The 23,527-nt window shown below is 50.5% G+C and overlaps 1 protein-coding gene across 1 annotated transcript; it reads left to right on the plus strand.

Moving 5' to 3' along the window:
• Positions 1-8,857, plus strand: lpxn (leupaxin). Its single transcript, XM_072699735.1, has 9 exons — positions 1-221; positions 1,959-2,068; positions 2,181-2,242; positions 2,662-2,761; positions 3,399-3,686; positions 4,076-4,249; positions 7,056-7,137; positions 7,244-7,392; positions 8,159-8,857. Exons 1-9 carry the CDS (start codon positions 209-211, stop codon positions 8,423-8,425), a joined length of 1,245 nt encoding a protein of 414 aa, XP_072555836.1. The 5' UTR covers positions 1-208; the 3' UTR covers positions 8,426-8,857.
• Positions 8,858-23,527: the final 14,670 nt, after the last annotated feature.

Consider the following 23,527-nt stretch of genomic DNA (forward strand, 5'->3'; position numbering starts at 1 on the left):
GATTGGACATGGACCTGTACAAACAGGGGTAGAACATTCACACCCCGAATGCTGAAATTTTCAAAGGAAGTTGTACTTTCGGTTTGATGCGAGATTAGTCCCGTCGTCACAGTAACTGACAGCAAATCAGTTTCTCGACGCACAAATGCATCACCAAGGCTGAAACTCACTTCTTTCTAAAAGTCAGCGAGACTGTGAGGTGGCAAAGATGGATGAGCTTGGTGAGTTTCTTCAAATGTCTCCTTTTAACAAATCATTTATATATATATACATATAAACGTCTAGGTTCATTTGTTTTTTCAGCTTACAAACAGGTTACAGTGTTTAAAGATTGTTCTGGACAGTTACAGTTTTTATTTAATGCCCTTTTAACTGCGGATGTGTGGTAAATGCAGTGATGCAGTGTTAAACACACTCAGAAGCCTGGTATAAAAAGAATCTCTAGAAATACATTAACCGTGACATAAGTTATCAGTAAAGTGTTCCAGGATTGGCAGCCCGAAGCTGTTTTTGAGTAATGGAAGGCATTTAGTCATCTGTGTCAGAGTCTCACTTCTGCTGCCTGAGCCGTGGCTGTGGGTTGTTTCCTCAGGAAGCAGAAATAAACCAGAGCACAGTTTGACAGTGCAGGCATATTGCACCTTGCAGTGAGAACGGAAAGGGGGGGGGGGTTGTCTTAGGTGATGCACATGCTGGAGACTGAGTATCTGAGTATAATCACAAGAGCAGAGCAGAGTGGTATTCCTGTACCTTTCCAGCATGCAGATCCAGCTTTGCAGCATAGGGTAAATTAATTCTAATCCTGCGTGGAGAATCTACTCTTGTACTGAGAGCGATAGCCATTGGCTGTCAGTCTGACCACCACGAATGGAGGAATCAGCAAACACATCAGTCAGGAAAAACTCCACAATGACTCAAGTATATAAAGAAATACATTTGTCTGTTTGTTTGCTGGTATTTTCTAACCTGGGATACCTTCAGAGGTGGAAAGTTTAGGTCCAGAAAGTACAAGTCCAGACCAAGATTTTGTTCCACCCGACCAGTTGAGTGCTCTGTGACTGTGACTCTTTATACTCAACTGATTGGGTGAAACAAAATCTTGGTCTGGAATTTGTACTTTCTGGACCTGAACTTTTCACCTCTGGAGACCTTTGGAGATCAAGATCCCTGGCCAAGAGTGGTGTGATAGCAGAAAGAAAAAACATTAACACAGACAACAAAAACATACAATAAAACAAATTTAAATTTTACAACAATTAAAACGGTGCATTTAAAAACAATGACATGAACCTAATTCAAGTCTTAAAACCCTCATCAACATAGACTTAAACGTATCAATGTGAGAGGTCTTGGAGTCGCTTTGAGCATATTCAATGTAACCAAATCAACCAACATCAAACTTCCCTCAGCAAACGTGGTGGGAACTTTGGGAACTAGCAGATCTAAACGATCGCTAGAGCATGGGGAATAGATACCAACACTGGGCACATTGGGAATGTTCAGGTAGACGGTCAAATAAGGAGGCAAGGAGCCAATCATCCCTTAATTAAAGCCAAAGAAGTTGCCTATGTTTTTCCAAAGTGAACCAGTCTACTGTCTCATAAAGAGTTCTGTCACATTTTGGCAGGAAGGTGAGCAGGGAAGCACGAGAGCAAGCCGTACTCACGGGTAATCAGGGTTTTAATAGGCAACAGACGAACAAGCAGAGACATCCACGGACACTACAATGACGGATCTGGGGAAACTAACTGAGACACGGACTAAATACAAAAGACTAGCCAGACATAACAGGACACAGTTGATCACAACCAGGGATGAACACGAGGTTGCGAGGTGGGCGTGGCACACATCAGGAGCGGACAGAGTGGGGCGTGACAAGTACAATGATGAATATCATATTTGCACCCTGCCATAAACCTTAAAGCAGCATGTTAAGTAGAATTTAATGCATTTCGCAGACTTCCTTCTGGAGGAACTGTCCCGGACGTCTTCCCAGGATGCAGATGCTATTCCTCAGGCTAGTGTGGGAGTAACTGGGACAGGAGAAGCAAGCAGTAAGCCTGGGCAGGTAAACTGAGATTATGCTATTCAGTGCTGTATTTAGGGGGGAGGATTCTTCATTTGGGATAATGGAGTAGATGTCTGTGTGGGTAGAGTCCTCTGAGTGTCCTTATCCCCAGATCACTCCAGTGTACACCACCAAACTGCCAGCTGAGGATACATCCAGCGTCCACGTCTACAGGTGCAGAATCTACAGCTGGCGTGGAAAATCTCATTCATGGAGTTTCTGGTGTGGAGGCAGGTTTGTGGGATGACCTCTCAATCGGCCAATAGCAGTGGGTCTCCAGGACTGGAGTTCCGATTTACGGCTTTATTAATGGCCTATTGAGGGGTCATCCTCAAATCCCACCCCCACATCAGCCCTCCGTGGATCAGGTTCCCCAGCTTTCCAGGCCCTTCCTCTTCTCCCGCCTCCCGGTATCTCCACCCCCCACATTCACGGCCTTTACCCCCAACTCTCTGACCAGCATCGGCTCATTCAGCATTCGTTTCAACCACTGCTGAATTTCAGCTTCACCAAGACCTTAATGTCAGCCCCTCCCCCCATCTCATCCTTAACTCACCTCCTACTGTCTTCTACACCTACCCCCGGTATGCCAGCCAAATCCCGGACCAGGTGCAGACCACGCTGCTGAGCCCCGGCTCTGCCACAAGGGAGCTGGACTCCATTATGCAGCACCTTCTGGGCCTGGAACAAGGGGTAAAGTTTATATTTTTATTAGTGGTTCGATCAATAAAAAATTATTAAGCCAGTTAATCACAATAACACAATGTAATTAATCATAATTAATCACAAGTTTAAAATGATAGTATTTGCTTGTATTTTTTGGAAGATGAAACAAATAAATAAAATGTTTTCTTGGAACAAGGAAATGCATGACAAACTGGTAAGAGGAATCACATGTTTTTTTAATAACATCTTGGTTTTGATAGCTGAAACTGTTCAGTTGTATGGTTCCACCCCATATATATATATATATATATATATAGACTATTTAAGGTTTCTGGGTGTGTTTTTTTATGCGTCTGTGACAAAAATAACTTGCAGAGGTTATTACACGGTTTGGCTAGATTTCTGTTTTATCCCGCATGCGGACTCCAGAGGGTTAATTCGTGAAATTACCTCATTCGAAATTAGCGCTTGGATTCTCAGCCTTTGCTCGACTGGCCAACAGGGGGAGCTCTTAGCTCCAACTTTCCTCAAGATAACAATGAAACGCCTGTTTCGGGGCATCGGACTTGCTTTGCAGTATTCGTGCCCGTCGTCCCGGGTTTGCAAACAGGGTTTGTATTCCATCGCAGGCTGGAATGATGTCTTGGCTCTTTCTTGTCCATAGCTCTGCGATTCTCCCACAACCTCGGCACCGTCCCCACTCATTCCAAAATCGGGACAGGAGGGGGAGAAGACGGAGAGGAAGGGGGTGGATGAGGGACAAGCGAAGGGAGGAAAGGACAGTGTGTTGGGCACATGTGACAATGCGTCCAACAAGGAGGTCAAACCCAGCAAAGCCGGTGCCTCCATAGATGATCTCCTAGGCAGACTGGCCTCCGATATGGAGAAGATGGGAGTGCAGACCTCAGCCAAGGGCCATTGTGCATCCTGTGGGAAGTGCATTGTGGGAAAGGTGTGCTACTATTACTGTCCAGAACTTTGATACTTTGTTGTCAATATGTATCAAATGTGGTTTCGGCTTAGTACCGAATAGTAAGTCACAAGACACACAGGAGAAACACAGTACAGTATATGCAAAAACATGCAAACACAATAGAAATAACAAATGTACAGAAAAGACAGTTCAGACAGTTAAGATGATAAATTAAAATGATAAACTGGCTTGGTAACATTACCAATGGACCATATGTACAGCATATGAATGACAAAGGAGAGATGGTGTGATTTTGGTCATTATTCACAAGGAATGATTACTTCTTCTTCTCTTTCCTTATATTGAAACCTGTCTGTAATCTATCTTCAATTTGCCCCCACTCTCTGCTGCCCCCTGTTGTCCTGCAGTTCATCACGGCCCTGGGGCAGGTGTGGCACCCGGAGCACTTTGTTTGCCTGATCTGTCGCGTGGAGCTGGGCACCACCGGCTATTTCGAGAGGGAGGGGGAGGCCTACTGCCAGAAGGACTACCAGAACCTCTTCTCTCCTCGCTGTGGCTATTGCAAGGCCCCAATTCTGCAGGTGCACCATGCTCTCATTATTAATCATGTCGGTTGCTTAGCAACATCTATCCAGAATTATCCAGTTCTTGGGGACCCCGAAACAGTTCACATTTTGGCTCCCTCCTAGCTCCCAGCATATCTGTACCAGGTATTCAATGAAGCTTCATGAACCATTTGCTGTATTTTTCTGACCCCACTAGAGGGTGCTCTTGGTGGGGCATGCTTTATGCCCTTTTTTTGAACAGAGAGCACCATCTAGTGGTGTCAGAAAAATACAGCAAATGGTTCATGAAGCTTCATTTGGCCATCACTGGTATTCAATGTTCGTAATTGCCTAGGAGCTGGGAGGGAGCAAAAACGTGGACTGTCTGGGGGCCCCCAAGGGCTGGGTGGTGAAGCACTGATATAGTATAATGTAAGCTTTTTACAGAAACCTTTTGGTTAAAAATATATTTCCCTTTATACTTTGCAGCTTTCTGGCCTGTATGATTCACCCCATCTACATTCAGACTCATATCTATTTTATACACCTATTTTATATTTTCTTAATTTGTATAATTTCACAAAAATTAGAAATATACTGAACTCATTTAAAGCACATTTATTACGAAATCAGCTGAACTCACTGGACTGCAGTTTGGGAAATATGACACATTTTTACAAATACGTGTGGCGAGGAAGCCTTAATTAAAGAAAGCAGAAGTAGTTTTCCAAGCCCAGAGTATGGTGAACAAACACCCCCCCCCCCCTCACTGAAAGAGAAGATGACTGCATCCCTCCTCTGCGATATATTACAGAGGCTAAAAGTCCCCTGACAGGCACTTGGTCATTTCATTAAAAATAAATTTCAAATAATTTATAACACAAAACCAAGACTCCAGCTATGGGCTTGAATGGAAATTCTGTTTTGTGTTTCCTTGTTAAGTACGAATCGTACACATCCAGGGCCACCTGCACAGGCAGCTGTGCTGCACTTTGTTTGCCTTCATTTAACGCTTTGAATTGGATTTGAATTTGGATTGTTCTTCAACACAATCCAAACGGCAGGAACTATTTAAAATTTCATTTATCAAAAACTACATCCATCTTTTATTATTGTTGGGTTTGTGGAGGATGTCACGCGTCTCTTATTCTGAAAAGTCTTGCAGAGGACTGGAGCCTGTTCTAGGTGGCACAGGGCTGGGCTACACCCAGGACAGTATGTCAGGCCATCACAGGGCACAGGGCTGGGGCACACCCAGGACAGTATGCCAGGCCATCACAGGGCACAGGGCTGGGGTACACCCAGGACAGAGTGCCAGGCCATCAGAGGGCACAGGGCTGGGGCACACCCAGGACAGAGTGCCAGGCCATCAGAGGGCACAGGGCTGGGGCACACCCAGGACAGAGTGCCAGGCCATCACAGGGCACAGGGCTGGGGTACACCCAGGACAGAGTGCCAGGCCATCACAGGGCACAGGGCTGGGGTACACCCAGGACAGAGTGCCAGGCCATCACAGGGCACAGGGCTGGGGTACACCCAGGACAGAGTGCCAGGCCATCACAGGGCACAGGGCTGGGGTACACCCAGGACAGAGTGCCAGGCCATCACAGGGCACAGGGCTGGGCTACACCCAGGACAGCGTGCCAGGCCATCACAGGGCACAGGGCTGGGCTACACCCAGGACAGAGTGCCAGGCCATCACAGGGCACAGGGCTGGGGTACACCCAGGACAGAGTGCCAGGCCATCACAGGGCACAGGGCTGGGGTACACCCAGGACAGTGTGCCAGGCCATCACAGGGCACAGGGCTGGGGCACACCCAGGACAGCGTGCCAGGCCATCAGAGGGCACAGGGCTGGGGTACACCCAGGACAGTATGCCAGGCCATCACGGAATACACACACACACACACACACACAAACAATGGGCGATTTAGAGACACCAGTTAGACCGGCTGCATTTCTTTGGATTGTGGGTGGAAGCTGGAGAACGCAGAGGCACCATGTGGCGATTGACGCATGAACACAGAGGCAGGATTCGCACCCTAAACACTGATTTATATTTATGTGTAGAATGTATGCCGTTGGTAGAGCGTCGTAGGTACAGAGTAGCCGCACACCCTGTGCTGCTGGAGCCTGACATGTACCTCCCAGGAAATATTACTGCACATCACTGCGTAGATTCTACACCGAAGTATGAATCAGGCTTAACGCTGGAGGTGTGACACCACAGCGTTACCCACTGTGCCATCATGTCGAGGGTCACCACACGTCCAGGATTCCCCAGACATCTCCTCTTTTTGGGGCCCATGTCTGGGCGTCTGGATTTTTTTTCAAAAATCGCCTGTTTGCCCAGGTTTAGCACTGCAACCCACGTGACCCAGTGTTGCAAGTTACAGTGAAGGAAAAGGCACCAGTTTCCAGTGCATGGCGGCCACTCAGTATCGTCGCGCAGCGTTTGCACGTTTTCTTTAAAAAATAAACGATATGGACATCCCTACGTGTTTTCGGAAGTCACATCACTTAAACATTTGTATTTGTGGCATTTTGTGAGTGACAGTGTCCTCTTTTTTGTCTCACCGAACATGGTAATCCCAATTGTGCCCCCCTATTTTAAATAGATTACAGATCTACTACATAACTGTTGAGGTGCTGTGGTTAACACTGTTGGCTCCTCTGGGATCAGGGTTCGAGTCTCCACCATGGTTCTGTGTGTGTGGAGGTTGCATGTTCTCCTTGTGTCAGCCATTCCTGGACCTTCAGTGTGTAGCATTTCCTTCACCACTCTGTGCCCTGCTGTCTTAGGGACGATAACTTTTCCGTACGACCCCAATCTCTCCGCAGAACATCCTGACAGCCATGAACCAATCCTGGCACCCTGAGCACTTCTTCTGCGCCGAGTGTGGAGAGGTGTTTGGTTCTGAGGGTAAGTCCCAGGAGGAACCTGGTGTAGCTTTGACGCTGAAGGCCCTGTATCCATCATCATGTTTCAAAATAAAAGTCCCCCTGCTCAAAGTCTGCTGCTGTTGCAGGGTACATGGAGCACGAGGGCAAGCCTTACTGTTGCAATGACTTTTACCGGCTCTTCGCGCCCAAGTGCTCTGGCTGCGGAAAGCCAGTGCAGGAGAACTACCTGTCTGCGGCCAACGGGACCTGGCACCCACAATGCTTCGTCTGTGCTGTATGTCGCCTTCTGCCCGGACCGGCGTGAGGGCCATCTGTACCATATGTGTGCCACAAACACGCCATCCTTACACACAAAGCCAGGGGGCGCTCATGAGCAGTGTTCATTGTCCTTATGCAGGGGTGTTGCATTGCTAATAGGCATGATTATCGATTGGAGGGTTTTTCCTGGAGGACAGACTGTAAGATCTGTCACAGAAACAAAGCATCACCACATTCTAGATGCAAAGCGGTTTATTTTAACCTTATTCCCCCCCCCCACAAAACACGTCCCCTCCCCATTCTCCTCTCCTCATCTCACCATACCTCCTCTCTAAATGTCCCAGCACCAACACAGACAGTCACAACAGACTCTGACCAGTAGCTGGACAGGGGCATTGGAAATAGGCAGGATAAGTGGGAGGGGTCCCCCCCAACATCGACAGACCCCCCTTTCCCAAAAAATAAGTAAATAATCGAGAGCGTGCTCCTTATCTTTCATTATGAATCTGCACGCCAATTTGTTTGCATGCACAGCCCAAGGACGAGACGTATACCCAATGAACGCTGTAGCTCTGTATCTATCACACATGTTATCATATGGATCTGTCATGTTGTTTTTCGTGAAACTATACTCTAAACACTGTATTATTCTAAAATTATTTTAGAGTCTTTCGTACATAGCATCCTAACACGATGCGACTACAGAATGAGTATTGCGATGATTACTGCGATAAGCAACGTGCCCTGAAATTGCCCTCCCCCCCCCCCCCCCCGCCCCTCAGGACTGCCTGACCCCCTTTTCGGATGGCTGCTTCATGGAGCTGGACGGCCGCCCGCTCTGCATGCTGCACTATCACTCGCGGCAGGGAACGCTGTGTGGAGGCTACGGCGCCCCCATCTCCGGCCGCTGCATCGCCGCGCTCGACCGCAAGTTCCACCCGGAGCACTTCGTCTGCGCCTTCTGCCTGCGGCAGCTCGCCCAGGGGGTGTTCAAAGAGCAGGCAGGCAAACCCTACTGTGCCACCTGCCACAGCAAGCTGTTCCTCTGATGGTGCTGGGGGGAGAGCACCCCCTGGTGGTCAGTCACATGATCGCAAGGTTACCCGCTAAACAGCTCAGCTAGTGCATGCAATCTTACCCGCAAAAGGGCCGGTGTGTGTGCAGGTTTTCGCTGCAACTCCCTAATTAGGTCACTAATTAGAGGACCGATTGGCTGTCCTCACACCTGGGTTTGAACAGCTGACCTAACGGTTACCCCAAAAACCTGCACACACACCGGCCCTTTTGCGGGTAAGATTGGCCACCGCTGGTGTACACAGTCAGCCATGACAGGGCCACATCTTCAGGGGCCGTTCCATCTGAAGAGGTGCTCCTCACTTCACAGAATGTTTGCTGCCTAGCTAGAAGTTACATGCGTTACCGATCCTGCTGCAGTCCCAGTGACGCCTTGTGTCAAGCAATAAAGCTCTAATCTCCACTCATATTTTTTTACTTTTTCTGTTGAATAAAAAGGAGTCATGGCATGTTGTGTGGATGGTCCTTTGGAGCGAGGCTCGTAATTATCACAGACGGTGCAGTAAATCTAACAGCCTTTTTTTTGCACGAGAAACCAGGCTGCAGTTGAAAAGGAGCAAGCAGTGAATCTCTCATCTCACTCTCCTCTGAGACACGCGCAATCACAGCTGAGAGTGAAGTTTAGGCAGGATCACTTTTCTGGTGCCTATGGAGCATTTCAGGGAGGTTAAAGGCCTAGTTCAAGGGTCCAACAGCAAGTTTGAACTAGCAACCTTCTGATCTCGCCCAACCCACGGAGCCACACGCCTCCTGTAGCCGGCGTCCGCAGACACCCTGCTGTGCCGTTACCGCACGTGTGCACAGGGTCTGTAAACCCCTAGAATGTTGCGCTTGCCAGCACAAACACCTTTGGGGGGGGGGGGGGGGGCAGGAACCCTGGCGCTTTGAGAGCCCGGCTGAAGCAGGGTCCCTGCAGCCTCAGATTTCGCTGCGCCCCAGATCCTCTGTTTATTGTAGACGCGCGCCAGGCCCTGTCCGGCCAGCTCGCGCCCACTCAGTGTTTTCTCTGCTGCTTCCTCAATCCCCCCGAGACCCCCGTCTTCCCCGTCCGCTCCGGCTGAGCAGCGCTTCTGTTCAAGTCTGCCCCCCCCCCCAGCACCAATCACTACACTTTGTTTCTCTTTTTTGTGTCCTGCACCGCCCCACCATCTCTGTCCCCCCCCTGTGAAACCTGTAGTACAAGTGGGGTAGCTAGTGTGTGTGTGTGTGTGTGTGTATTGGGGCGGGGGACCATGGAGAGTGCGAAAGTGAGAGGAGAGCAGGGGGGTGTTTGGGTTACCGGGAGCTGGGAATAAATCATCTTGTCAGCGCCGCATTCAGAGCCCCCCCCCTCCTCGCCCCCCCGCCGGTCTTGCCTGTACCCCGACTTGATGCAGGTCCATGATGCAGCCCCTTACGGTGCAGTTCTCTGGGCTTTATTGTCCAGCTCTCACGAAGGGGGGGTCCCGTGCAAAGCAGTGCAGGCAGGGGCTCAGCTGAAACAAATCACACCCCCCACCCCTCACGCCGCCCGCAGAGGTCACCCCCAGATTACTTTCATTAGGTGATTAAGTTTAAGGCTTTGGGGGGATCACTCAGATTCAGGCTTAATCCTGACAGTAAACCCCCCTTGGAATTGCTGAACTTATCGCTCTTCCTGTGAAATCCAGAAACTGATGTGATGGGAGAAAGAGGAAGAGGATGGTTAAAGAGAGGAAGAGGATGGTTATTACGAGGAAGGTTAATGAGAGGAAGAGGATGGTTATTACAAGGAAGAGGATGGTTATTACGAGGAAGAAGATGGTTAATGAGAGGAAGAGGATGGTTAAAGAGAGAAAGAGGATGCTCATTATGAGGAAGAGGATGGCGCAAATGGACTCAGGATGATGGAGAGATGGAGGAGAGAGTGAGGGAGAGAGGAATGCTGGGTAACGGGAGAGCATCTGTGGCCATTCAGTGGGCTGATGAACCGCAGCCAAGCACATGGGCTCCTGGGCCTTAACTCAGGTGACATTTACTGCGCTGTAACAAGCTAATGGGAACCAGGGGGGCCAACCCTGTGTGTGTGTGTGTGTGTGGGGGGGGGGGGGCAGCTGAGAGGATGAAGCGAGGTGGGGGGCATAACCCCATCATGACACTGAAACCCGACCCCACTCTGGGGCCCCATGATCATGACGAAAGTCACTTAGCGGTCAGCAGGGGCCCTCGCTGTGCCTTGGGGGCCCGAGACCGTGGCAAGATGTTACAGGCAGTTAGGGCAACGTGACAAAGCCATCAATTACAGCCACCGATCCTGGCAGGGTGTGGGGAGAGCGGCTCCTGGATAATGACATACACACATGTGCGCGCACACACACACACACACACACACACACACACACACTTGCGCACAGATATAGGCCACAAAGAGCTGCGAACCACCCCCGTGTTTATGTGTGTGTGCTAAGCCAAGCGTGATGCACGTGTGCAAGCGATGCTGTGCAAGTGATAGACGTTCAGGGGAGCGAGGAGCGCGACAGAGGAGGGGAGAGAGGGGGAATCACAGCCCTGGCTTCACGGAAAGTGCCGGCATCATAGGGGCTGCAAATTAACCAGTAAATAACGGGCTTGTTTACCGATGACGGCTTGGACATCTCCCCTCGCCATTCTGACTGCTCTTCCCCTCACGGTCAAAGCCCGCGCAGAGCCTCAGCGAGCTTCAGCGCTCAATGTCCCTTTGTCACAGACACTGACAAGTCAGGCAGGGTGACGATAGTGGCAGAGATTTGCTACGTCCCCCTCAGAAGATGCCGCCCTGGGCGATTGCCCTTCTCGCCCTTTGCCAGGGTCCGCCCATGGGTCACACAGAAGCATTTCACAGGCAGAGGAGAGGATGGAGTGAGATAAAACGAGGAGGAGAAACTGAGACAGCCAATGACGTTTGCAGAGGTGCTACACTAGATCTTATAGCTATAAAGCAACAGAGCGTCCTTTGAGGGCAGAGCAGGCAGTGACGGGCCAGCTGGCTGAACGGGGCGGGGCGTCACCGGCGTCTTACTCAGTTACTGAGGGGTTTGCGGGACGAGCCCAGTGTGGGACGGCCTCCGTCTGTCGTGCTTGTGAACATTCAAGCAACAAGTGCGGGGTTGTTGAAGAAAATATTCCAGAGATGATCTCCAGGGGAAAACTCAAAATATGCATCCAAGGGGAAATGAGGAACCAGCATAACTAAGACGCTCAGCCGGCATAATTACAGGTGCGGAGCAGAGCTGGTCTCGCTCACTGCTCAGCTCAGAGGGCACACGACGCGATTACCTGCCACATATATACCTGCTCAGTTCAGAGGGCACACGACGCGATTACCTGCCACATATATACCTGCTCAGCTCAGAGGGCACACGACGCGATTACCTGCCACATATATACCTGCTCAGTTCAGAGGGCACACGACGCGATTACCTGCCACATATATACCTGCTCAGCTCAGAGGGCACACGACGCGATTACCTGCCACATATATACCTACTTAGTTCAGAGGGCACACGACGCGATTACCTGCCACATATATACCTGCTTAGTTCAGAGGGCACACGACGCGATTACCTGCCACATATATACCTGCTCAGCTCAGAGGGCACACGACGCGATTACCTGCCACATATATACCTGCGCAGTTCAGAGGGCACACGACGCGATTACCTGCCACATATATATCTGCTCAGTTCAGAGGGCACACGACGCGATTACCTGCCACATATATACCTGCTCAGTTCAGAGGGCACACGACACGATTACCTGCCACATATATACCTGCTCAGTTCAGAGGGCACACGACGCGATTACCTGCCACATATAAACCTGCTCAGCTCAGAGGGCACACGACGCGATTACCTGCCACATATATACCTGCTCAGTTCAGAGGGCACACGACGCGATTACCTGCCACATATAAACCTGCTCAGTTCAGAGGGCACACGACGCGATTACCTGCCACATATAAACCTGCTCAGCTCAGAGGGCACACGACGCGATTACCTGCCACATATAAACCTGCTCAGCTCAGAGGGCACACGACGCGATTACCTGCCACATATAAACCTGCTCAGCTCAGAGGGCACACGACGCGATTACCTGCCACATATATACCTGCTCAATGATCCTCTATATTGAACCAGCAATGGAGGAGCAAGTTTCCAAAAATCACTCAGTCCATTTTTTGTTGTTTTTCAGGTGAGACCACCAATGACCTAAAATCAGGCTCCCTGGTCATATCTCACAGTTTTGGGAACCACAACTCACTCATTCCTCCTGTAATCCAACGAAGAACTTTCATTAAATTTTGAAAAATTCCCCATCTCCTGCTGGTGCGGCAGGAACATGCTCAGTGTGGTGTGTGAAGGGTATCCGGGGGCTAATATGATCTCCAATAAATCTTCTCAAAAACGTTTTGGAAATTTGCTCTTCATATTCAGCCACTCCATTTTTTCCCCTGTAGAACAGCTCTCAGAACATCACACATTCATAACGACAGCGTGGCGAGAGTGACCTCAGATGGGCAGGGACCTGTAGAAAGACAGAATGTGCGTCTATGGAGTCCAGGAGAGAACCTCCACACACACGGTGCCTTTAAACCCCCCCCCCCCACCAGGTACCAATGTCCTCTTTAAGCAGGAGAGGAAAATGGCAACTTCAGCACACATCTAATTACCCCTCACTAATGCACATGATGACTTTGAGGACAGAAATTAATTTGTTTTCCCCTGCTGCTTGCTGGGAATGTTCCTTCTCCTGCTCTGTTTTCTTTGGCACAGCTCTGGCAGAGTCCAGGTATCACGGCGGATTAATGACCACAGTCTCCACACTCCAAGACTTCCTGTTGTCCTTGGCAAAGTGCTCCCTCTCCCTGCCCCCCCCTCCCCCCTCCCCTCCCCTCCCCATTAGCTCACCAGCGCTCTTATACCGAGAGAAAACGCTGCAAATGTCTTCCCCTCTCACACCGGCTCTGCGCTACAGATTGTTCTTTATTATTTTTGTTCATGTCCGACTGTTTATATTCACCTTGTAACTTCAGTATTAATTACATTGTACCTGTGCCTGCCGTCGTGCTCGGAGGTTCCACAGATGATAGGGAAGAGGTGCGGCTTCTCGGGAAGGAAGTCTGACTGGAAGAGGAAGCGCCAACTCCGCCGGTGGCTGCGGGGCGGACAGATTAAAATCTGAAATCCGTCCATCAGCAGACAGCTGGCTCCTGTTAGCAGAGACCCTACTTTGATGGACCTTCAAATGCACCACAAATGCATTTGTAAGGAAGGCAGAAGGGCGGGGTCTGGCCAGGGTCAGAGTTGAGGGGTTGTGGATGTGTCAGTTGAGGCCTCTTGTGAGTTCCCTCCAAGAGGCTCTCCAAACAAGCCCCCCCCCCAATGTAATCCTCCCTCTCACAGTGTCCCGCTCCACGGGCCGTCCTCTCAGACCCGCCAAGAGTCTCTACTCTACACTGCTCATCTGGCAGCATTGTTTTGCACTGTGTGTGGATGGGGTGGGGTGAGGGGGGTGTGCGTTGGAGGGGGCGGGGAGTGATTTAGGGCTAGACAGGTAACCTCTGAGAGTAGGGGCAAGCTGGTCGGCCAGTAAAGTAGGGGTCGGTGGAGGGATTGTGGTTTGTGGGGGGGTGGGGTAGCACTGAGTTATAGTGGTCTGAGATCCCTGGGAGGGCGGGGCTCCTAGATTTGTGTCCATGTGAGTTTGGTTTAAAAAACAACCCCCCCCCCCCCCAATGCAATGAAAAAGGCCTGTAAGCCGTTTCATTGGCTACAGCGCGGCTCATCTCAGGCATCTGACCTTCCATCGTCCTGGCAAGTCCGCCTTGCATCATCCAGATGAAAACGATGCCGGTGTTTTGTAAGACATCCATCATACTCTGTGCTCATCTGACTGGAACCCAACACCGTGGAACTGGGCTCTGGGCCACGGGGGTCCGCGTGGAGCAAAGGGTTTCTGCCGAGCCGGCCTGGGACAGGGTGCGAGAACAGCGCCGTGCTCGGCGGTGAAGAGATGACGAGCCAGTCGGGTCACATCGCCGACTCGCTCCACTTTTGATGATCTTGGAGCAGAGAGGCCATCCAGTTAGCGCCGCTTCATCCCAGTCCAGAACTGCTCAACATTATCTTTTATGTATTTTGGATCAAGGTTTGTACAAAATCATGATTGGAAGCTTGTGTCTGTTTGGCCTTTCTGTGAATAAGCATGCAGATTATTCTATATGCGCCCCCCACCCCTGTATGCGCTCTGGCCTGTGTGTGAATCTGTCCATATGTGTGCACACCTGTGTAAACATGCATTTGTGTGGTTTCAAGTGAAGGCCTTGCGTGTGCATCTATCTATTTGTACTTATGCACGAATGTTTCCTGTATGTGTTTCTGAACATATCCCTACATGTGTCTGGGCAGATATATCAGACATGGGGTAGCTTTGGGGATGAATCGGCTTGTGGGATCTGAAGCGTGTTCATATGTACAGGCTCTGTGGGCTGGGAGAGGGCCACCTGCTTCAGAAGACTGAAGTGACCCAATTGCCATGATCAGGCTGTGCAGCCAGAGAGGTTCTTATTCTGTGTGTGAGTCACGGTGGGGAGCAGCGGAAATGTCAGCCGAGTCAGTCTGACAAAAAGCGACAAGGTAATTGCTCACATAGCAATCTAATTTAATCCGAGTAGACGGGGTATATAAAAAGTAACAAGATTTGTAATCCAATGAGTGTTTCGTCGCCTGCAACATCCAGTACAGAACACGAAAAAACTAGTGTTTGTGCAGGACCAGCAGCAACAGAGAAGCGACGGCTCACTGCAAGCTCGCAGCAACAGGAACTCGGGGATTACTGCAATTTTTATCTTTTTTCGTGTTGGATGAGGACTGGCGGCTGGGGGCTGCAATGTTTTCCGCCACACAGAAGAGAAGAGAAAAAAATGAAGCAGTTTTTGGGGATTATTCCTCAAATTACGGACGCTGCGGATCATTTAGTGTTTCCATCCAGGAATCTGAAAATAAGCGCAGACGATGCATGTACAATAATATGATAATGCCGCCAAATGAGAACCACGTGCATACAAATAACTCCTTTTCCCCTATGCCAAGTTCACAGATGTGCGCTTTCTCACACAGACACGCGTCCGCGCAAAAGCGCACATGGACGGCGAGAACGCGCACACGAGGAACGCAAAAAGACGAAAAAGGTGTGGATCTCACGTACACAACAAAAACAGAACATGCTTTTAGCACGAAGCACAGGAAGACCTTAAATCACGGACTTCAACCCCATCCAGAAAACAACAAAACGACGTAATAAATGAAATGAATACAGGCATCTTGTATATCTACAATTCTGTGTTACAGGGAGCGCGATCATTTGGAAGAAATGACAGCACTTGTTAACCCGAATTATTAATGAAACGTTAAGCGACTAAACGCGACTAAACGCTTTGCTTTGCCGGGAAGTGGCGCTCTGAGCCGCCGTCTGCCAGTAAAGGGCAGATCGGATGGTAAGCAACGATTTTCGGATGCTGATGTGAAGCCCCTTTTCTGCTTAGCTATGTTCAGATCTCCAAAAAAAAAACCTAATTCTTTTAATAGATTTGCAGTTTTTGTTTTAACTTGCTAATTACAGGATCGGAAAGGGGGTGTTGTGGTGGGGGCTAGGACCGCAGCCCTGTTCCCAGCTTGCTGTGCTTATATGATATGAAATGAGGCTGCCCTTCATCTAGTACATTACAACATCTCGACATTTCCAGAATATCAGAGGGTACAAACAAGTTTGTTAATAAATGCACATGAATGCAAAGCAATCTTCCCCTTTTAGCCATTAATAGATGTACTAATTTGTAACCTCGGACGAAATCTAGGACTAAAAATGTTTCTTAATTTGTTGCTATAAAATAAACAATCATTACACAATTATGAAGTCTTGCGGCATACGGAGTGACATTAATATGAACATAAATCGGATTCCTAAGCAAACAATAATCATTATTCAGCTCGTGCAGATTGACAGGAACTGACAGGCACAGGAAAGGAGGCCAACCCAGGCCAGGAGCTGTGTGAGTTCGAGCCACAAGGGGGCGATGTCTATTAACGAGACTGATACGGCATAGCAAGCCGTTCCGCTAGCAGACGTACCAAAAAGCTGCTGTTAGATCGGTGATACAGTATGCAGGCTGGAGATCGGCGATACGGCCGATGCCATCTCTGGGGGGTATCTGTAGCAGGGCACCGCCAGTCGCCGGCTCTCTGATTGTCCCGGTGGGGGCTGCCGTAGCGCTACCTGCACGGCCAGCCGGCGGCTCCCATCTGAGCCCCTGCTTTTATCGGCGCCGATGGGCCGTGCTTGCATGCCTGCCACTCAGCCGAGACCCATTTACACGCCAGGAATCGCAGATAAAGACCGCGCCGCGCCGCCGGCTCTCACATGTCGGCGGTAAACGTGTAGCAGCCACAGAACCGTTTTCCAGATTGGATCACTGCCGGGGGGGGCGTGTTCATCCGCTCCCCAAGCCGCCGCGGCTAGGATATCGCGCACCTGGACAGATGGCGGGTGTCACGTTACGCGTCAGAGCAGCTCCGAGCGCGGGAATCAGGCCCTTCCCGGATTCCCGGAACCGCGGCTGACACGCGGCTGGCTTGGGGGGGTGTCGGACACAGGAGAGCGGCGGAAACTTTATCCCATTTCTTTCCCCTTTTTCTGCTTCTCACGAGGCCTGTTGCTGCCAGCCCCCCCCCCCCCACACACACACACACACTCATGTTAAAACATGACATGTTTTAACCCCTCAGCTGCACAACAGCACACTGCTAGGGGTCAGATACAGTTTATGCAAAGGCCACAGATGCCTTTGCTTTAGGCTGCCCTCTGATGGACGGGGCAGTTAGGACACCACCACCTGGAAGCGTTACTAACATCAGGAGTGACGTCTGACTGCGGGAAAAAACCTGTATAATTACCACAAGCCCATCTTACACACATATGACACAGAATATGCAGTGTGTGTTTGCCGGATTTATATGGTTCTTGTCAGACCAGTATGCATACTGTAAGTATGAGAGGCGGGGAGCAGGTTTTCAGATCAGAGCGCGAATCCCTATGCGTGCTCAGGACCAGAGGAAGGAGCAGAAAATGACGTACTTCATTTCTCCCATCGTGTGTGCATGCATAAGTGTCCCTCTCAGTTGGCCGCCTCGTTGTTTTGCCAGTTGTTTAGTTTTTGGGCATTTTTTGGAAGCAGCCGATCTGCGACGGCTTCCAGGACAGACCCCGTCGACAGACTTCCCGGGCCGAGGCGCTCATGACGGCAAACGTGCAGCGACGCTGGGGTCCAGCGAGCAGAACCAGCCAGACGGGGCAGGATTACGGCTGGAGTTACAGGAGACGGAGCAAAACAAACAGGCTCACACCAAAGCGAGCGACCAGGTCCGCCGGGCCGGCATCTGGGGCTGACGTGAGCCGGCCTCCTGTCTGGCGCGAGACGGCCCCAGTGTGCAGCACCCGCGAGCGCTGGAGGAAAACTTTAAACAAAGTAGGAGGAGAAATTCGTTCCAAGCTGGAATGGTCGTTGACAGAGGTTGAGAACATAAAAGAAGAGATAAAGAGAGAGATGAAGTGGTAGAAAACTTCTCCGCCGTGAGCCACCAGAAGTCCCTAGTTCTTCAAATATTTTCCTCCGTCTCCCACGGCCCGTGGCACCCCTGTCGTTTATCTAGCTCTAATTAATCACTGAAATCTGAGACGGCCTATCAGGACGGCCCCCAGCCCACGTTATCGCTCACGGCTGCCTAAGCTAACAAATTTACCCTCTTGTGCTCACCTCGCTGCGGGTGGCGTGAGCCAGGGGTGGGGGCGTGCTGACAAGCGTGGGGGCACGAAGCGGTACCCTACGGGGGTGGGGGCAAGGTACAAGAACAGAGCTCCAGGCTGTTGGCTCCCGGCTGGGACTAAAAGCTGCACTCGCGTCTACGCCTTTGTGGACTTTGGCTCGCACGCCTGAGGGGATTCGGGATTGCAAGAGCTTAGCGATGATAGCGCAGGTTAGTCATGTGACCCGAAATGCAGCCCTTTGATAGGCTGGAATTACAGTTACAGTTCAGAGGTTACTTATGTAAACATAAGGTGGATGCATATGCAATGTTGTATATAAACTGTTTCCCTCAGCCGTACCGACACACACACACCCTCGTCCACATGCGGGGGTGGTGCGGAGGAACCCAGCCGGCCCAGGAGCCGTTGTGCGTTGTATAAATGTCAGGTAAATGCTGGATAAACCGGGTAAACACAGTTAAGGTTTCACTCCTGCAGAAAGACCTGCCAACCTCACGCAGTCAGCAGCTGCCAGAAGACAAGACAGCCTTTGTTTCCACGCGTGGCCCCCCTGAACTCGTCCCCGTGCGAGGACTGGCCCCTTGGAAGAGTGTAGGAGTGCAAATAAACTGTGTAACAGAAGTGTCTATGTGGCGCTTTGCTCTCAGGTCTGTGTGCTACACTGTGATTCACCATCTGAGGATCCCTAAGCCTGTCAGGCCTTCTCAAAGGGTCCCCCCTGTGCCCCCCCCCCACTACCCTGCAGGCAGGTGGCTACGTCCCACTAACATGCACAAGGCGTCAAAGCACGTAAAGCAGGTAGAGCAGGCGGTCGGCTCTTTAAACGACACCAGCTGACCTGACCTCCGCTCTCATTCGCTGAGAGCCATGGCTGACAGCACAGTAGGGCCAACCCCCCCCCCCCCAAAACCACCAGCTCTCAGTCCTCTGCCCCTCTAACCTCACCTCAGTCTCACCAAGTGTTTGCCCAGCCAAGAGGCTGATTTCAAGATTTAAGAAACCAAAAGTGAAAAAAAAACACAAAAAACAGAAAAAGAGAGACTTGTTGGGAAAACATTGCGGAGGGTCTCGCGTGTGCCCATGCAGGAAGGGCGTGTTTACACTGGCAGGTACCAACACACTGCCAAGCTGAAGGAGAGACTGCGATGCAGGCAGGCCGAACCCACTGTAGGGCCTGCAGGTCACCTTAGGGCCCTGGATACCCAGCATGCAGTGTGTGCCAACTCACCCCCCCCACCCCACCTCACCCCAACTCTACAGTCCACAGGATGAACCCCTGAAAGGCTGAACCACCAGCAGTCTGTAGAGCGCTGTGTCAGGGCCTGTTCTTCTCGTGGGATAACTGACAGCACATGTAACGTCACTCACCAAAAACAACAAGACGTGGGTCGGATTTTCCCTACAATCCTGTTTGAATTTTCAGGCCAACTTAAATAGTATCTTTAGCTTTTCCAAAGCCCGTCTCTGCCTGTATATTTACATCAACATGTATAATGCAAGTATATGAAATATAACTATTAAATAGAATTTAAAAATTGGATTTACGTAATAATCGAAGAGCAAATTTCCAAAGCTCGCTCAGTCCCTTTTATTGTTTTGAGATGTTTTACTGTTTTACTGTAATGACATAAAGTCAGGGTTCCTCACTGGGAACCAAAGCTGACTCATTCCTCATGTGATCCAACACAGAAATTTTGTTACATTTTCAAAATGTACTTATTCACAGAAAATGCACTGAATGAGTTTTGGAAATTTGCTCTTCAATTATATACCAATGAAACTAATGCTAATCAAACAATATACCTAAGATCTGTCATATTCAGAGCATTTGCATTTTTAAGTGCTTGGTCAGGGATAGCATAAAACTTCATGACCGCTCCAACCTGGATAAAGGGTTCTCTGAAACGTAAGAACAGAATCATGAGTGTTGCATTCATACACACATGACCCATCTCTTTAGTGACATCCTGTATGTCAAACCTTCCAGATGAAGGCACAAGCAGAATGTGAAGGGGGGGGGGGATCACTGCCACCAGGAAGCACCAACCACAGGCAGCTGGACGTCCTGGAGGAATGTGGACCCCGCTTGGGAGAGGGGGGCGGCCCGGGACTACAGAGAGCCACCATGGAGTCCTCGGCACAGGACAGAGCCCCCCCCCCCCCCCCCCCTTCGGAAAAAAAGCTATTACCTATTATCTATCTACCTGCCTACCTACCTACCCTATACTACACTACACTACCCTACAGTACACTACACTGCACTACCCTACACTACACTGCACTACCCTACACCACACTGCACTACCCTACACTACACTACCCTACACCACACTGCACTACCCTACACTACACTGCACTACCCTACACTACACTACACTACCATACACTACACTGCACTACCCTACACTGCCCTGCCCTACACTACACTGCACTACCCTACACTACACTACCATACACTACACTACCCTACACCACATTACACTACACTGCACTACCCTACACCACACTACACTACCCTACACCACACTACACTACACTGCCTAAAGTTTTTTCTCACCTCAGGTTTTCACACTTTTCCATTCATTTCATAAACTGCAGATTTTTTATTCTTGTTAAGCATTGGAGTGAACAACTAAAAATATAAGTCAAATAAAACAAGTTTCCTTTAAATATGGAAAGAGTGTGTAACTGTGCATGTCTGACATCCTGTTAACTGGTTGTGTGGTGATGGTGTGGTGAGTCAAATTCAGGCTGTCCTTTCACTTTAAATGCACTTGTTAACTGTTCCTATGAAACAGCAGTATTTAATGTCCCTTAATGCCTTGAATTTTCTCTGCTGTTATAATTGCTAGAGGAGGTTACTTTGATGCATCAAAGAAACATTTTCTTGCTAAGAAAGGAGCTGAACATACTGTAAGTGTGTGTGTCTGTCTGTCTGTGTTTGTGGGCACAAACCATCTCTCCCTTTGCCTGAACCCCTTAGACAAACAAAACAGAAATTCCTCAGGGTTCAGATGAGGGAAGGTTTCACTGCCAAGTCACACTGCAGTGCTCATCCCCCCCCCCCCCCCCCCCCCCCGCCGCTCTGATCTGTGCTCTGATGGGGGGGCAGCCCGTGTTCTGCTCCCTGCTCCTGGACATCAGGGGTGCTTTGTGCGGCCAAGCCTGTAATAACAATGTGGCAGCCCTAGCAGAACAGCCCCCCCCTCCCCGGCCTACCCCTTACTCCTTTTTCATTCTTCTCTTTCTTTTTCTCCCTCCTCCTGAATCCGTCAGTTAGAGGATCCTCATGCGAGAGACGCCGGCAGGTTAAAAGGACGGAAGGGAAGCGAGTCGAGCCCAGAACAATGAACGATCCTGCCTGTCCCACAGTCGGCTGCAGCCGCCACCCAGGGGACACGACGGAACTTATCCCCCCCCCCCCTTCGCAAATGACGGCTGTCCTCCCCCCTCCGGCACTGTCTGTTACCCCCTACCATCCCAGGAAATCCGGAAAGGGAAACCGCAACAATATTTTGCCCGAGACTCTGAGTCAATATTATTCTGTGTTTAAAGTACAGGAAGAGAGGAGGACTGAAAGCGGAGCTGGGGACCAGGGGCCGGGGGCCGGGGGCCGGGACGCTGGGCAGGCTGAGACAGCGAGATGCAAGGTCTGACTTCTGGGCTCCATTAGACAGCAAGCCGGCCGCTCCCCTCTCTGTGGGGGTGCATACCTCTTCTGCATGGGTTCAGACATAGATCCCCCCCGGCTTGTTTTCACGTCTCTTGAAATGTCACCTTGTTTCTCCAGTTCGATCCGCCTCAGCCTATGTGTGCTGCATAGCTGTGCTGACACTGGCCAGCAGGGGGCGCCATTCACAAAAACAAAGGGTTCTTGAATGTTTAACTGCCACAGCAGTCTGAGAGCCTCCCTCACTGCCGGCTGAGCCGTGCGGTCTGTCTGAAGCGAAGGCAGTTTAGGACAGCGGACGCCGTGGGTGCACATCGCGGCCTGGCGAGCCGGCCATCTGTGCAGTCACACATGTGATTCCCTATTAGAACCATTAAAAATGTACTTACATTAAGTCATAAGCAGTTTAAGACTTCCTTGATCTCCATCTTTCAGCTTATGCAGTACAAATCCATCTGGGGGGGGGGGGCTATTTCGGGCAGCGGAGACCACAAGCCGGAGGAAACACCCCCAACGGGATGCCAGTCCATCGCAGGGCACACACACACACACACATACACACACACACACACACACGCAAAGAATTAATATGAACATGCAGAGAGGGGAAGTCATTCCACAAAAATGTCCGCCGCAAGATCTCAGCGTGTGATCGGAGGCGTCTGCAGGACTCGCATGCAAAGTGGGCCCCAAGTGGAACTGGGGGGCCCCAAGCGGGACTGGGGGGCCCCAAAGGGCCAGGCTCCAGTGAACATGATGCCACTCAGCGGAATCCCAGTCGATGGTTGTTCTGCCCGCCTGATTACATTGCTTTGCTTCTTGCCTGTGCGCTTAATCACTGGCTTGGTTTCACTCAGTGTTTTCCTGGACCCCCCCCCCCCCCACCCCAATCTCATGTTTCAGATGCAGTCACCCTGGGAAACAGGAAGAGGAGGCCCCTGATTGGGGTGGGGGGGGGTTCATGTGGTACTGCGGGCTCACCTTTGCAATGTGCTGCGACAGACTCACGCACACAGACACGCAGACGGACAGACACAGACTCACGCACACAGACACGCAGACGGACAGACACAGACCCACGCACACAGACATGCAGAAGGACAGACACAGACCCACGCACACAGACATGCAGACGGACAGACACAGACATACGCACACAGACACGCAGACGGACAGACACAGACATACGCACACAGACACGCAGACGGACAGACACAGACTCACGCACACAGACACGCAGACGGACAGACACAGACTCACGCACACAGACACGCAGACGGACAGACACAGACTCACGCACACAGACATGCAGACGGACAGACATAGACATACGCACACAGACACGCAGACGGACAGACACAGACATACGCACACAGACATGCAGACGGACAGACACAGACCCACGCACACAGACATGCAGACAGACAGACATAGACATACGCACACAGACATGCAGACGGATGGACACACGCACACAAACACACAGACAGACAGACAAAGACTCATGCACACATGCAAAGAGATGGATGATACAAACTGATACAAATGAACATTGTGCAATTAGCTCCTCCCAATTGCACAGCTGGTG

Source organism: Paramormyrops kingsleyae, chromosome 15 (assembly GCF_048594095.1).
Source record: "Paramormyrops kingsleyae isolate MSU_618 chromosome 15, PKINGS_0.4, whole genome shotgun sequence".
Classification (NCBI taxonomy): Eukaryota; Metazoa; Chordata; class Actinopteri; order Osteoglossiformes; family Mormyridae; genus Paramormyrops; species Paramormyrops kingsleyae.

What these genes read in the sequence shown, in the direction of transcription:
- lpxn (XM_072699735.1), top strand. An exon ending in TTCTGGGCCTGGAACAAGGG is followed by an intron (nt 2,762 to 3,398) that starts GTAAAGTTTATA and finishes TCTTGTCCATAG; the next exon opens with CTCTGCGATTCTCCCACAAC. An exon ending in GGAAGTGCATTGTGGGAAAG is followed by an intron (nt 3,687 to 4,075) that starts GTGTGCTACTAT and finishes GTTGTCCTGCAG; the next exon opens with TTCATCACGGCCCTGGGGCA.